This window comes from Phocoena sinus, chromosome 9, assembly GCF_008692025.1.
Source record: "Phocoena sinus isolate mPhoSin1 chromosome 9, mPhoSin1.pri, whole genome shotgun sequence".
In the NCBI taxonomy this organism is placed as follows: domain Eukaryota; kingdom Metazoa; phylum Chordata; class Mammalia; order Artiodactyla; family Phocoenidae; genus Phocoena; species Phocoena sinus.
The window spans coordinates 53,654,083-53,670,389 of record NC_045771.1 but is presented as its reverse complement, the minus strand read 5'-3'; the positions used below and the strand labels follow the sequence as shown (position 1 = coordinate 53,670,389).

The 16,307-nt window shown below is 36.4% G+C and overlaps 1 protein-coding gene across 1 annotated transcript in view; it reads right to left on the bottom strand.

The window, feature by feature from the left end:
* Positions 1–609: 609 nt before the first annotated feature.
* Positions 610–16,307, bottom strand: part of ZNF804B (zinc finger protein 804B) — a 505,850-nt gene continuing 490,152 nt past the window's right edge. The window contains exons 3-4 of the mRNA XM_032643401.1: positions 10,344–10,474; positions 610–4,270 (exon numbers count right to left, since the gene is read on the bottom strand). Coding sequence (XP_032499292.1) covers positions 610–4,270; positions 10,344–10,474 — 3,792 coding nt within the window. The remainder of the gene's footprint in view (positions 4,271–10,343; positions 10,475–16,307) is intronic.

Below are 16,307 nucleotides of genomic sequence, written 5' to 3'. Positions count from 1 at the left end.
TGCATAAGACTCTTTTGCATTGAAGAGTAGTTTTCAATTTGAATTAGTCAGAAAATTTCTTGCCATCTCTTATTTCCTATGAAAATATAGTTTATATTGGTTGAAACATTGTATTGATTGAAAGGTTAGTCGACAGTGAACCATACGAACAATTTTTAACACATAATTTTCTTTCACTGACCTTTTATTATTACCTGATAAATAAAACCAAATATGCATTCATTCATTCACTTGTTCACTCGTTCAACGAACACCTAGAAGATAGAGTATTATGTTTCATTTAATTTTCTTTGTAATATTAATGATCTGCCTAACATTTTTCCTATTTTTTATAACACTGAGAACTCATTCAAAAATATCTTTAACATGTTTCCCTCTACCTTTCCATCAAACTACTTTAAATTTGTCCAATTATTTTTGCAAATTAAAAGAAATCCTTAAAATGCTTGTATTTCAACATTGGCAATTCAGTTCATATTTCTATATTGGTCACATTTTGCATTGGTACCACTATTTTAAATCTTATAATAATCAGACCACTTTAAATACATAATTTTGTAGGTAGTGACAATTTGTTTTATTTATCCAGAAGAGGGGCTTTAACACCTGTTAGTTCAAGTGAGCTGACACATTTAAGGCCTCTTTCACTCCATTTAATGGTTGCATCTGACTGGAGCAAGAATGATGGCAAAGACCTTGACCTTGAAATAGTGGTTGAATTAAAGGATTCAAGTGGATGATAGAAGTTGTGGCCGGGTTGAAGTGAGGGCCAAACAATGTGGGGATAAATGCTGCAGGGGGCAGGGGCTGAAGTGTTACGTGAGATGGGTGGCAGGGAGCAGCAGTGACCAAGTGCAGGGGATGACCCGCTAAGAAAGTGGGGTGTGCAGGGATGATGGTTGGAGTCAGAGTTGAAAATGTGAATGGATTAAAATGTGGCTGGGAAAGAGGATGCAGATGAGCTATAGGGAGGTGACTGCTATGGGCATTTATGGAAGCCGAAACAAAATGCTGCAGGAACGTGTGGTGGATGGTGGTGAGAGAAGCCTGCTGGTGACCTGGAACTGTCTGTATAGCAGAGGCTGGAGAGAAGGCAGTGGGCCCTGCAGCAGGCACAACTCGAAGATGCTTTGATAGGAGCTGTTTCTGCATATGCTGCTGGGCTTGTAGCTGTAGGAGCTTATATTTATCTATTTCATCAGGTGAAAATGTTATGGGCTGTTGAATTAATGGGGGAGAGAGAGATTTATGACACACTTCTAAGTCATCTGCTACTTTGTCATGCTTCTGCATAGTTCTGTCATAGTAAGAGTTTATATTCCCCTCTACCTGATTCATATGCATGCTTACATCCTGTAAGTCTAGATTTATTTGGTCCTCTTTGGTCTCTGTTGAATCAGTAACACCAGTATATCTATTAGATGAGAAAGCACCAGGGAAATCTTTTGGTACTGGGTCACAGCTTTGAATAAAAGGTTGGACTTCACTAATTAATGACTCTGATTGTTCTTTTGTTGTTGGAAACTTTTTCATGTTTGGTAACTGAGACTCTGCTACTACGTGAATTATACCTTTAGAAAGATGATCATCACAATCAGTGTCTACTAAAACAGTAAAATCATTTGTCTGGGAATTTTTGACTTTGTCTTTGTCAATAGTTCTTTGCATTGCACTACCTTTATCCTTTCTTCTTCTACTTGTGTTCTGTATTTTTTCAGACAAAGGCAATGCATGTCTGTTACAGCCTGGTGGTGTAAATCGCACTGCGCATTGGATTTGTGAAGGAGCCTCTGATTCATTTTTACAGCTGTTTGAAGAGACCTCAAAATGAGTTGATTGTTCCTGACATTTCTTGGCTTGTACTCTTTCTAAAAGACCTTTGGCTGTCAGGGGAGTCCTCTCTCCTTCTACAGTGTTCAACTCTGTGGTTTCTGAAGGGCTGCTTGAACAGTTCTTTAGAAGACAGCTGATATTCCCAGAGTTACATTGCATGGGTTTTACTTTTTCCAGATAACAAATATGAGGGCTGTCCAAAGACGGTTGACTTCTTTCACTTTTATTTAAGTAATACATTTTCTCTCTTGAGTAAGAGCCCAATCTGCTGTGCTGAGGTCCCTGGCAATTAGGTGGATTTTCACTGTTTCCAGCACAAGAAAACCGTGAGCTAGAATCACAACGGGTGATTCTCTTGGATTTTGACCCTGAAAATTGTTGATTTTTGCCCAGTTTATATTTTCCTCTGCAGCGACCATAACCATGTTTTGAATATTTTTCATTTTTAACTGATTCCCACAACTTGCAGCCCCTGTCACTCCGGGTTTCAGACTGTGAGCAGTCACTCTTTGCTAGCTCATCAGATAAGAAGAGACAGCTGTGCTTTCGGCGTTTCCGTTTGTGCCTGTCGACTGAGTTGTGTTCTCTTTTACAAAAGTAGAGCAAGTTACCTCTACCATGACTACTGGACCTATGCTTTGAACAAGTACTTCTCAAGCTGGATGTACTGCCAGGGGATGTGTCTGAAGGGCTAGAACATGTATTCACAGACACCTTTGGAGAACTTCTCTTGTAACTTGCTTTTCCACATCCAGAAACCCTGCTGGTCATACTGATGTGGTTACTATTCAAAATTACACTGAAGTCCTTTCCATGGTCACTGTGGCCCCTTACTGTGTAAGGACTAGAATTCCAGGTGAATTTATTCCCATCTTCAAAATCCAAATGAGGATCACAGGAAATCGGTTTATGTTTTTTAGTCCTAGAGATATAAGGAGAAAAAGATAGGCCCTCATTTGCATCATTTAGAATTGCCCTTTGGCAGCTTTGCCAATGGGCCCTTGAAGGTTCCTTAAGTTCATTATCACTATTATTATTCTTTCTTACACAATTCTTTAGAGAGATATCACGGTAAGCAGGCACTTCAGGATTTTTCATTTCCAAATCACTTGCACTAAAATTATGTTCACTCGCGCTGGGCTTAGAATTGTTGTAGCCCAAATTACATTTTCTCTGGAAATTTTCCCAATCTGGATTAGCTAACATCATCTTTGGTTTCAGAGACGGATTATCTTCTTGGATCAGTTTTTGTTGGTCTTTAATTAAACCTGAGACTTGGTTTTCCATTGTAGTCTTCATTTCTGAGGGCTCTTTCAGCAATTCTGTTTTTAAGTCCTCTGGATAATGGCCATCCTTTGTGTTTCGAGAAAGCTTAAAATCAAAATATAATGGGTTGCAGCCATAAGAGATACAGGGCTCTGTTTTTGTAAAGAGAAGCAGTTCTGTAGGCCACTGGAGAGTGGTATGGCCATCCTTGCTTTGTACGTGGAGATAAGGCAGTTGTTTGGACTTCACATCACGGGGATATGCCTCTCTCACAAGACCTTGTACATTTCTGCTAACTCTTTCTATTTTATCTAATGACTTTTCTTTCTTCTCCTTTCTGGAGTTGGGATTCAGATGAACTGTACTGCTTTGTTCACTTGGCTCTATTGATGGAAGCTCATCCAAACATTCAAATATCCTGGCATCACTGTGCTTGTAAATGTTTGGTGGGCTGGAGGAAACATTTGCTTGGCACGAGTGATTATTGAGGTTTTCTGAAGCGTTCCTCACTGTATTTCTAGTTTCCTTTGCTCTGCTGGAAGGAGTAAAATCCACATCTGAAAGATGAATGTTAGATTTACTGAACGAAGCATGAATGCCAATCGAATCTTCTAGTGTTTCATCAACAGAGTCATTTTTGTCTTGCAAAATTTCAGAACTTACGGAGAAGGGATTGTGTAAAATACTTTCCAGATGGCTTGATAAGATGTTTCTATCTTTTTCCTTAGTGAGGTGTGTATCTTCATTTGCAAACCTGCAGCGCATGCATTTCTCTGTGGTTTGTTTTGTTTTATAGACGGGTGACTTGTTACAGTCGTGGGTTTCTTCTGTGTTCTCACTGAAAACTGATGCTGAAGATTCTAATTTTAGATGCACTTTTTTGGAAAAAGAAAATGACACTCCTGTCCTGTGATTTGCATTGCTAAGATTTGAGGGTGTTTGTGGTACCTGATTTCCAAACAAACATCTGTCCGTTTGTAACTGGTGTTGATTTGGTGTGGTGGACTGCTGTTTATCAGAAATGCTTCTGGAGAGATTCTTTCCTTTAAGGAGAAGAGCACTCTTCATGCACGATACCTTTCTGCCACTCTTAACTGGGAAAATTCCTTGCTGGAGTTGCTTTTCTATAGCTACCCTGGGGGCTTTGTATGCTGGTCCATTTCCAGAAACACTGTAAATAGAATAAATATTTAAATGATTAAGACATCAGATTTGAAATCTTACCTATATGTGAACATTTTATAGTGTTTGATGATGGGTTCTGATACTATTTATTAACTATGTCTTGTAATGTAACAATTTCACTATGCTTATATAACTCAGTATATCTATGTTTTATAGTGGCTATTTCTAAAATGCATCTCAAGTGGATTCTTTTGAAATTAGCAAAAAGCAATAGCAGGTGAATATCTTATGCAAGTGCTGCAAAAGAAAATAAAGTATCGCATTTACATCACATTATGTCCTCCAGAACCTACTAATTCTTTGGAATACAGATTTAACATTATTTTGCAGAGTTCTCCAATCAGTGCCTTCACCTAAATAGGAAATAAAATGGAATTAAAAGTCACTTCCCAAGCATAAACTTATCTCTTTTATTTGCTTTTTTGTTTAAAGTTCTAGCATTCTATAATTTTTGTTTCCTCAGTCTTAAAATTCTTTCATGTTTGTTTCCTTTTGAAACAGGATGCTTAGTTCTTTATTTATGATTTGTCATTAATTTGATCAATTATAAGAAAGTAATACTCATTTACATGCCATCTCAATATCTTCAATTAGTCTGAAATCCTTTTTTTAGCTTCTTACTCACCAAAATATTTTTCTTCTATCTTTTTTTGCATATATGTTTTATCTTTTAACAGATCTTTAAAGATTATTCATTCTATTGAGCTTAACTAGTAATTCAGTCAGAAAACTGGAAAGAGCCATACATACAAGAGATGAAACTCTTCAGATTAAAATTGCCTCTAATGTTCTATCTATGAAACCCCTATGACAAAACAAATCTTATTGGAGGGAAAGCAATACAAATTACATCATTTTGAGTTGGCTTTCTTTTCCTTTTTCTTGCTTTGAGCTGGTTTGCTTTGAGCTGCTTTGCTTGTTTGCTTTGAGTTGGCTTTCTTTTCCTTTTTTTCATATTCTTGGATGTGTTTTGTCGGCCTTTTTCTATTTTCAAATTTTACTTCATTTTTATGCAGTCATTTATTGCTTGAGTAAACAGTACTAAAACAACTGATATCTTTTCCATATGTAGCTTAAATTTTAACGGGGAGGAGTCCTTTCCTAGCCCTCCATCTGAGAAATTCTTATTGCCTTTACTTAACTATTCAGCCAACTGTCATAGAACTCTGGTGTCGTATTCCTTTTGTCCCCCAAATTTCATGTACATTGCTTCACTGTCTTTATATGTTTACTATTACAGAGACATATTTAATTAGCCTCCTTTCATTCGTATTGAAACAGATCTGCTCATGTATTTATATGGTTTTGTAAATTTTCCTTTTTATTTATATATAATGTATTTTGTTATATTTATTACATACAACAAATTTTGTGTGTGTGTATATATATATATATATATATATATATATATACACACACACATACATAAGTGTTATATATATATAACACTACCAGGCCATATTTACAAATTGATCTCTTTTGGTTAATTTTTGCCAGTATTTCTGGGCACTTCCAATTCAACTTTCTTCAGCTCAGATACATTTTCTTCTCTGACGTCTCTGATTATTTCTTCTTCCCTGTCCTAGTTTCTTATCCTAGAATTTATAAGTTAAATTTATTTGCTCTCATGAATATATCTTTCAGTCTTACTACTTATATTAGTACTCTAGTACTTTTAGTCTTTTGTTCTGGTTCAGAAAAAAAATTTTGTTTTTAATTTCTGTTCTATGGATTCAATATTTTACAGTGACCAATATGTTGTTTACTATACCCATACAAATTTTAATTTACAAACAATAATTTTAGCCACCAGTCCTTAATGATTTCAGATTGCCCTCTCTCCATGAACTAATAATGTCTGTAGCTTTAGAGCTGTAGTGCTCCTTTGAATCTTGTGGAAAACTAATTTCAGAAAAAATTTTAAAGTGTCTGCTCCTTACAGTAACTATTTCATAATGAAAGCTTTTCTCTTATTCATCACATTAATCTTCTTTTTTGAATCATGTTTTACATTCTTTAGAGAGGGTGTTTAGGCATATTTAATATGAGAAATGGAAATACTCTAAGATGGTATACAAATTACTGGATATTTCTTTCAAACATAAAGAGAAATAGGAAGAATAGAGGTTTACTATAGTTATTGGTCTTTTGAAAAGGTGCCTGTAGCCTGTGGATAGAAGGATGAGGTTTAGAAATACCTGCAGCACTGAATTTTGCCTCAGTGCCAAAAAGATTCTTTTCCATATTTTCCATTATTTTGGAATAAGTAGGGGTAATACATCTGCATTAAGTTACCTTCTCTAGCAACTTCAATCTGATATTATCTGTGCTACACTTAGCAAAAATTATTTCAAAAGTCTGGTGTATGTATATCATCACTCTACCCCTTCTGATTCCATTATGATGCAGATATTTGACTATTTTTATATTCCATTTTTTCCTTAATAATATAATATTTTTGCTTATTATTCTGGCAGAGTTTTGTGCATTTTCTTGCTTTGATTTATGTTAGTCTAAACATTCTTTCCTGTATTGCTGTTTCCTTTTACCATTTATCTTTCTAATATGTGTAAGCTTCTTCCTTTTATATTCTTTCAAATATTTTTAAACCTCTTTGCTCTTATTGTTTTTGTATTACATTTTGCTCTCCTTGTCCTTATTCTTGTTCTCACTTTACAGTTCAATATACACTTATGATTATATTTTGTCACAAGTTTAACATTTTATCCTCATTATTAATATTTTATACCTCTTATTTTTATGCTTTAAACTTTTATCTCATTGCTTTGAAAACTTTAATTTCCCCTATCGTAATTTTTTTTTTTTTTTTTTTGGCCACACTGCAAGGCCTGGGGGATCTTAGCTCCCTGACCAGGAATCAAACCCGAGCCCCCTGCATCAGAAGTGAAAAGTCTTAACCACTGGACCTCCAGGGAAGGCCCTACCCCTATTTTAAATCTAATTTACTTTTATTATTTTTTAAAATCCTAGTTTTCTATCTTTGTGGTATTTAAAATTCTATTATTTTAATTCAAGTTTATGCCTTATGACATAGTTAAAGGTTTAATCTTTATAGTCATACCCTCATTTATGATTTCACTGTCTCCTCTAGAACACTTAGTTTATTTCTGTATTTTTTACATAATTATTTTTATTTATAATTTTAAAATGACATTAGTTAGCCCTTTAGTTCTTATTAATGGATTGCCCACTCTGACAGTTCCCCCCAACTTCTAGTTCTTGGTAACTCAGCATATGCACAATTTAATTATTTCCTGTTCAAGAAGTACATTTTCCAAACAGGAAACAAAGCACATCAAAATAACATGATTTCCTTAAGTGATGTAATTTCCTAATGTCCCACATTATCCAGCTCTTATGTAAAGACCTTTATATTCTCAGAATCAATGGTTCCACAGTTTTTAAAATTTGAAAAAATGTCCATATCAAGATGCACTATACGTAGACTTACACATAGTAGAAGTTTGCAAACAGAGTGAATCTCTCCCCTCCCCCAATAAAAGAACTAGTTTTGCTGAGGAACCATGTTGGGTTGATCTACCCAAGAGCTGACCAAGGTTGACTGCCCTTGTCAAGATCCATTAACAGTTTTCTGCCATCATTTTTTTCATCAGTCTGATTCAAATATTCTTACTACCAGTAAATTCACCTCTCTTCTCCACAGGGCCATGGAAGAACCTTCTTGTTATCTGTAGCATCTTACTCAGAAGCCCTCTTTATGAGAATAAAGGACAAAGGTTTTCCAGGGGAGAAGTAACCCAGGTGATTTTTTTTTTTCACTTGTCAATTCAGCTGCCAAAATGAAAATATTTAATAATGCTATTAAGTGACTTCCCTTAGGCCATGAGGCTACTTAATCAGAGAGAACAATTGCCTGGAGTGCAGATGGAATGTAATAGAAAAAGAATGAAGTAATTTGCCTAGCTCCAAGTTATGTATCTGGAAAGCTGAACACCCATCATTTCCCTAACAATATGATCAGATTGGGACCTAGAGAGCCTACCTACTCTATAGAGGATATGGCTAGGTTTGTGTCTGTTTAATTGATAAGATTTTAAAAGAGCAGCTCAACCCCAGTAGAGTATATCTTTTAATTTCTTTTACTTTGGAAGACACTTCATGGGTAGATCTACAAACTTAGAACTTCTAAATGAAAGCATCATCACCATCACTATCATCATCATTAAGGCTCCTCTGATCCTTTGTCTATTTCTTCCAAAAGAAAATACAGAATCAGTAAGGAGAAATGTCAAAGTGTGACAACTTGCGTAGTAACAGATGAACCAAAATTACATTAAGGCTACTCAGATTTTTTGTTGTGTGGCCTTAAAGAACCTATCTAAAGTGTGTATCTCTATAGCAAGGCTTGTCTTATTTTTTCAGTTTTTTTTTGTACCTCATAATTAATCACCCGGGAATTAACTATCTTCCCTCAATTTTCTCCTGCATGCCACCTAATAACCATTAGACTTTTCCTTCTAAGTCCTGTTTTGACAAGGGCTGTCTGATATCTTATTGACAATGTGTTTGAATAACATATTTTAAGATCTTCATTGTGTTGGCAAGTAAAAAGTTCAATACCAGATATGTGTCCTGTTTCTATGATCATATGCTCCCTAAGAGCATGCATTTTTGTATTAACCTCACCTCTGGACACATGGTCTTCCAACCTTTATTTTTTCTTTATAGCAAATTTCTCATTTATTTTTAATATGATTATATTTTCTTGTATTTTTATAGGTAAATTAAATTACTCTAAGACAGTGGTGCAAATACATGAATATTTGAAGGCTGAATACTGTGTCTTTACTCACAATTGATCCTAAAAAATAAATATTTTCTTAAAAGTAAATATGAGGTCTAATATTTTATGCTAATATAATTGAGTTGTTCACTCCCAAGCTTATTGTATATCGTTTTTCTTTTTCTTTTTTTATAAATTTATTTATTTACTTTTGGCTACTTTGGGCCTTTGTTGCTGCATGTGGGCTTTCTCTAGTTGCGGCGAGCAGGGACTACTCTTCGTTGTGGTGTGTGGGCTTCTCATTGCGGTGGCTTCTCTTGTTGCACAGCATGGGCTCTAGGCAAATGGGCTTCAGTAGTTGTGGCACACAGGCTCTGTAGTTGTGGCTCACGGGCTCTAGAGCACAGGCTCAGTAGTTGTGGCACACGGGCTTAGTTATTCTGCAGCATATGGGATCTCCCTGAACCAGGGCTCGAATCCGTGTCCCCTGCACTGGCAGGCGGATTCTTAACCACTGCACCACCAGGGAAGTCCTGTATATTGTTTTTCATTTAAACAATAGGAGTTTAAATTCTGGCACAGAGCTATAAGTGTTACAATTCACCAGAATGCTGTCAACTACATTAATTAGCTACATTAGTGTTCTACACTATGATTCATATGAACACAAATCACAATTTGCAAATGTAATTGAGTTCCAGGTAACAATCTCCCCACTTCAAAACGTTCAGCAGTTCTAAGCTCATGTAAAACTTCTATTTTTCAGCTACAAGAATGTATTAGTATAATGCTTGTTATAATTGTCAACTTAAACGGCACTGTGTGGTAGATTTAACTGCATTAATTACATCTTGTTTGTCATCCAGACAATGATAGTACCATTTATTCTAGTTTCAGGTGTGTGCAGAAGAATGCACAGAAGATTTAGTTCCTCCCCAAAAAGATGCATTGCTATTTATGGTTTTCAAAATTAATATTACAAAACTCAAAATAATTAGAAAGAGATATATAGATCCATATAAATCAGCTGGATAGAATAAATGCTAGTATATTAGAATCATTCTTGGATCATTTCATTAAAGAACACATTAACCATACTGGGAAAGAAAAAACCCAGATGTCAAAGTCATTAATTTATAGACTTTTAACTATTAGGAACATTTGCCTTCAGATATATCTGTTGATTAATTATAATTTGTTTACATTGCTATAGTGAACCAAGTAAATTTATCACTGAAATTTCCCCAGAAGTTGAAGAGAGTTTTGAACCATCTTAGGCACCTTTAATTCTTACCATTCAGACTGTTGCCTTAACTCAGCCAGCTGATGAAGTCGCTTAAGTGCTTTTTCTTGTTTCTTTTCATCTTTCCATGACTTGGAAGCTACATTTCTAGCAAATTCACGTTGCTTTAATTCTTTCAGTCTCTGTGGACAAAAGAAGACAAACAGAAAGGACACTATGAATAAGTAATATATCTTTTTCCAACCAAAAACTTCCTTTTTAAACTTTGTCCTGGGTACAAAGGTGAATTTTTGGATAGGGAGAGTAAAAGCAACTTCTCCATCAATTCTATTCTCTGCTCCAAGATAAATTTAGTTGTCAACTGGATTATTTATCAAAGCTTGTCACAGTCACTGCAGAAATGTGCTGCAAAGTTGGACCCCAGTCCTGACAAGGACCACCGTGGGTATGTATTTGCAATCATCTCTGTGCCTGTGAAAACATAAATGGAGAAAATATGCAATATATAAATGTGTATAAAGGGAGAGGGAGTTATGGGATGCACTTTCCTCCATGCACTGTCTCCAGCCCTCTCACTTATAAAACATATTTACTCTCATTCTTGAAAATTGGTGTGATTAAATACACTGGGTGAAATGAGCTTGTTTCAGTAAAGAACATCTGTTATTGTGAAAAGATTTAGTTCAAAGTTCTAAATGCAATTCTTAACTCATTTTTTTTCTGGTGGAGATATTATCCAATTCAAATTTCTGTATTGTATCCAGAAGGGAAAAAATGGGTCAGGGATTTAAACTCAGGATAGAGGCTGGGCCTTGCTTGATTTAAATTTAATTACTACTTCTTTTAATTAATCTTTTCTGTAAAACAATTGACTTACATGAAGATTGGATGTTACTCATTACCTGTTCAGATTTCTACTTCAGAATCCGTCATTAAACTCACCTAATGATATTGAACAAATTGAGAAACAGTCACAATCAAATGAGCATCTTGAAGTTTGGGTCTTAATCCTGATTTAAGAGTACGTTTGAAGATTAGCCTTTCTTAACCCATATAAAGTGACTTTAAACTACCTGAGATCTGTGTCCGTTTAATCTGCTTTTATTTCCCAAATCAAGTATAAAAACATGTTTTCCAGGAATGACAAAAACTACATAGCTATCAAGTGAGATAATAACTTTGTAGTAGACTATCCCCTCCCCCCCCCCATAGAACAAGTGCCAAGACCTTTACAATCATTAGATTCCTTCTTGAAAGGGAACATACTCAGGGGAGACGATAGCCAAATAACTGCTTCCAGGCTAAGTATTTAAGGAAGGAGGCAGAGTATTCTTTCAAAGAGAGAATATTCTGAGCACAAAGAACAAGTGTTTCACAGAACTAGAAACAGCCACAGGGAGAAGAGTAGTGTCAACCTGAACTCAGTTTTTGACAAAAGCTTCAGAGCCTTTTAAAAACCAGAAGTTTTCAAAAAATAAAATTATGGCCCATGGTTATCAGAAAAAAAAAAAGGATCAACAATTCTCTAGAGCTGATAACAGCACAGGGTCTAAAACTTAAAGGATAGCCTTGGTCAGAAGACAGAAAGGCTTATAAAAATTTGCATTTCTACTACCCTTCTACTCACACTTCCTCAGACCCCATGTGCACAATCATCTAGTTCTTGGGGTTAAGGCTTATCTTATGAGTAAAGACCTTTTGGAAATCATGCAACATAATGTAGGAGCCCACAGAGAATGTAGTTCAACTGCATCAAAGAAAGACCATGGTTACTTTGGTAAAGAGGAGAGGGATTTTTTTTTTTTAACTCTCAGTTACTTTTGAACATAAAATACTCTACAATATATTTATTTAATGTTTGATATTACTGGTATATAAAACCTGAACCACCTAGGAGAGGAAGCTGATTCATTTACTCACAATATCTGATACTTGAATCTCATTATTGGAATCCTGTTTGAAACTTCCAGGTATACCTGTTTCTTTCATTAGCCTTTCAGATTCCAATACTGTACTCCTATATCTGAGTTACAGAAATGATTGAGAATTTGGTCTCATTCATCCAACAGCAAATACTGTTAACTCCTACTAGGTACTAGGGATATAGAAATGTACAAATCAACTATTTTTCCCTCAAGGGAGACAGACAAATGAACAGATACTTTTATAAGATAGTATTGAGTTTCTTAACAGGAGTGGACACAAGATGCTTTGGAAGCACACAGGAAAAGTTAAGATAGATTGGGGGGTGGGATGGAGCATTGCTGTGTTGAGGAAGTCAGCAAAGTTAAAATACTTTTAAGGAACACAGAAAACTGGAAGAAGACCTCTAGCCACAGTCTTGGCTTGGCCCATGCCGAGTGCTCAAGACCATGCAGAGGAATCCCCCCAGAGATCTGCAGAGGGAGCCCTTCAAAATTTCACCATACTGATCAGCAGTGCATGTGTGTGAGGCAAATATTCCAGGCCAAGAAAAGAACCACCTGCAATAACTAAAGGAAACAATGCCTAGCATTCATATAGAACCAGGAATAGTGCCTGTTCTTACCAACAAAATTAGAAAAGCTCTTGGGACATTGAGTAGAGAATTCAGGGAGTCTTGCTTCACTAGAGAATAATTAGCCATAGATTAAACACTATTTTACATTTGCCTAACAAATGATTTTCATCATTTTATCAAGAAGTAAACGTATAAATCTGATTCCAAGTAACATAACTGCATTTCAGAACCAAATCCAAGAATATTTAAAAAATACAAAAATTCACAAGCAAGGGAAAATTAATGACATCTAACACACAATCAAAGATTTTTAGACATGCAAAGAAGTGCCAAAACACAGCCAAAAATAAGGAAGTCAACCAACTAAAACCAATACAGAACTGACACAGATGATAGAATTGGCAGAACACTGCATTAAGACAGTTATAACTGTATACCATATATTCAAAAAGTAGAAAAGACACAGTGGACAATTGCGTGATTGGAGTCTCTGAAGAAAGGGGAGGGAATATTTGCAAATATAATGGGTGAAAATATTCCAAATTTTCTGGAAACTCTAAATCCACAGATTCCCACCCCCACCCCCCAAAACCTCAAGCGCAAGTAACATGAAGACAACTACACCAAGGCTCAACATAATCAAAATTTTCAAAACCAGGAAAAAAATGAAAAATTTTAAAAGCATCCAGAGAGAAAAGATATATTTCTGTACAGAAGAATGAATACTAGGATGGCAGAAGAATTCTCACTGGAAAAAGGCAATTGAGAATACAATGGAGCAACAACTTGAAATTTCTGAAAGAAAAGTTAAAACTATTCAAAATAAAATTCTATACGCAGTGAAAATATCCTTTTTTAAAAAAGGTGAAATAGAGATGATTTCAAACATTAAAAGCTGAAAGAATTTAACAGCAGCACACCCACATGATAAGAAATAAAGAATATCACTGAAGAAAAGGAAAATACTAACAGGTAGATATATGTGTCCACAAAAAAGAATGAACACCAGAAATAGTAACTATAATGATGAATAAGACATATTCTTTATTATTTGAACGTATCTGGACTATTTAACAAAAAGACAATAGCTATGTATTTTGGTGTTTATAAAAAATTTATAAATAAAATATTTGACAATGATAGCTTGAAGCCCAAGAGAGGAGAAATGACATATAATATTGATAGGTCTTATTCTATGCATGAAATAATATAGTAACAATTGAAGGCAGACTGTGATAAGTTAAAGAAATATACTATATAACCTACAGCAACCATTTAAATAACAAAACAATGTGTTTCAGCCAATAGGACACCAAAGAAGATAAAAGAAAATAATTAAATTTACTCAATCTGAAAGAAAGCATAAAAAAGTAAAAAGGAAATTAAAATAGATGGGACAATTATAAAACAAATAGCAATATCACAAAATCTAAATATATCACTAACCAAATTAAATGTAAATGGTCTAAACACTGGAATTAAGAGGTACAGAATGAGAGTTTCAATTAAAAAAAAGCAAGATCAACTATACATTGGCTATAAAAACAAACTTCAAAATAAAGACAAGATGAGTTAAAAGAAAAAAATGTAAAGAGATAGATCATGTCAACACTAGTCAAAAAAAGATGGAGGGGAGGACCCTCAAGATGGTGGAGGAGTAAGACATAGAGATCACCTTCCTCCCCACAAATACATCAAAAATACATCTACATGTGGAACAACTCCTACGAAACACCTACTGAACGCTGGCAGAAGACCTCAGACTTCCTAAAAGGCAAGAAACTCCCCACATACCTAGGTAGAGTAAAAGAAAAAAGAAAAAACAGAGACAAAAGAATAGGGATGGGACCTGCACCTCTCAGAGGGAGCTGTGAAGGAGGCAAACTTTCTTTGGCAGAGATGGGGGTGGGCAGGGGAGAAGCTTCAGAGCCACAGAGGAGAGCACAGCAACAGGGGTGCAGAGGGCAAAGCAGAGAGATTCCTGCACAGAGGATCGCTGTTGACCAGCACCCACCAGCCTGAGAGGCTTGTCTGCTCACCCACTGAGGTGAGTGGGGGCTGGGAACTAAGGTTCGGAATCCAGAGGTCAGATCCCAGGGAGAGGACTGGGGTTGGCTGCGTGAACACGGCCTGAAGGGGGGTAGTGAACCAAAGCTAGGTGGAACGGAGACCACGAAAAAGTCTGGAACTGCCTAAGAGACAAGAGACCATTGTTTCTGCGTGTGCGAGGAAAGGGGATTCAGAGCACCGCCTAAATGAGCTCCAGAGATGGGCGTAAGCCACGGCTATCAGCGCGGACAGCAGAGATGGGCATGAAATGCTAAGGCTGCTGCTGCAGCCACCAAGAAGCCTGTGTGCAAGCACAGGTCACTATCCACACCTCCCCTTCTGGGAGCCTGTGCAGCCCACCACTGCCAGGGGCCCGTGACCCAGGGACAACTTCCCTAGGAGAACACACACGTGCCTCAGGCTGTTGCAATGTCACGCAGGCCTCTGCCGCTGCAGGCTCGCCTTGCAGGCCATACCCCTCCCTCCCCCTGACCTGAGTGAGCCAGAGCCCCCTAATCAGCCACTTCTTTAACACCCTCCTGTCTGGGTGAAGAACAGATGCAACAGGGGGACCTATATGCAGAGGCAAGGCCAAATCCAAAGCTGAACACTGGGAGCTGTGCAAACAAAGAAGAGAAAAAGAAATCTCTCCAAGCAGCCTCAGGAGCAGTGGATTAAACCTCCACAATCAACTTGATGTACCCTGCATCTGTGGAATACCTGAATAGACGACGAATCATCCCAAAATTGAGGTGGTGGACTTAGGAAGCAACTGTAGACTTGGGGTTTGCTTTCTGCATCTAATCTCTTTTTGGTTTTATTTTTATCTTAGTTTAGTACTTAGAACTTATCATCATTGGTGGATTTATTTATTGATTCGGTTGCTCTCTTTCTTTTTTATAATATATATATAACTTTTTCTTTTTCCCTTTTTGTGAGTGTGTGTATGTGTATGCTTATCTGTGTGATTTTGTGCATATAGGTTGCTTTTACCATTTGTCCTAGGGTTCTGTCTGTCCGTTTTTGTTTTTTTCTTCTTTTTTTACTATACATTTTAGTGCTTGTTACCCTTGGTGGTTTTCTTTATTGGTCTGGTAACTCTTTTCTTTCTTTCTTATTTCTTTATTACTTTTTTAGATTTAATAATTTTTTTTATTTTAATAACTTTAAATATTTTATTTTTTTCTTTCTTTCTATTTTTACCCCCCTTTTCTTCTGAGCTGTGTGAATGACAGGGTCTTTGTGCTCTGGCTGGGTGTGAGGCACGAGCAACTTAGGTGGGACAGCCGAGCTCAGGACACTGGACCACCAGAGACCTCCCAGCTACATGGAATATCAATCAGTGAGAGTGCTCCCAGTGATCGTCGTCTCGATGCTAACACCCAGCTACACTCAATGACCAGCAAGCTCCAGTGCTGGACACCCCATGCCAAAAAACTAGAAAGACAGGAACACAACCCTACCCA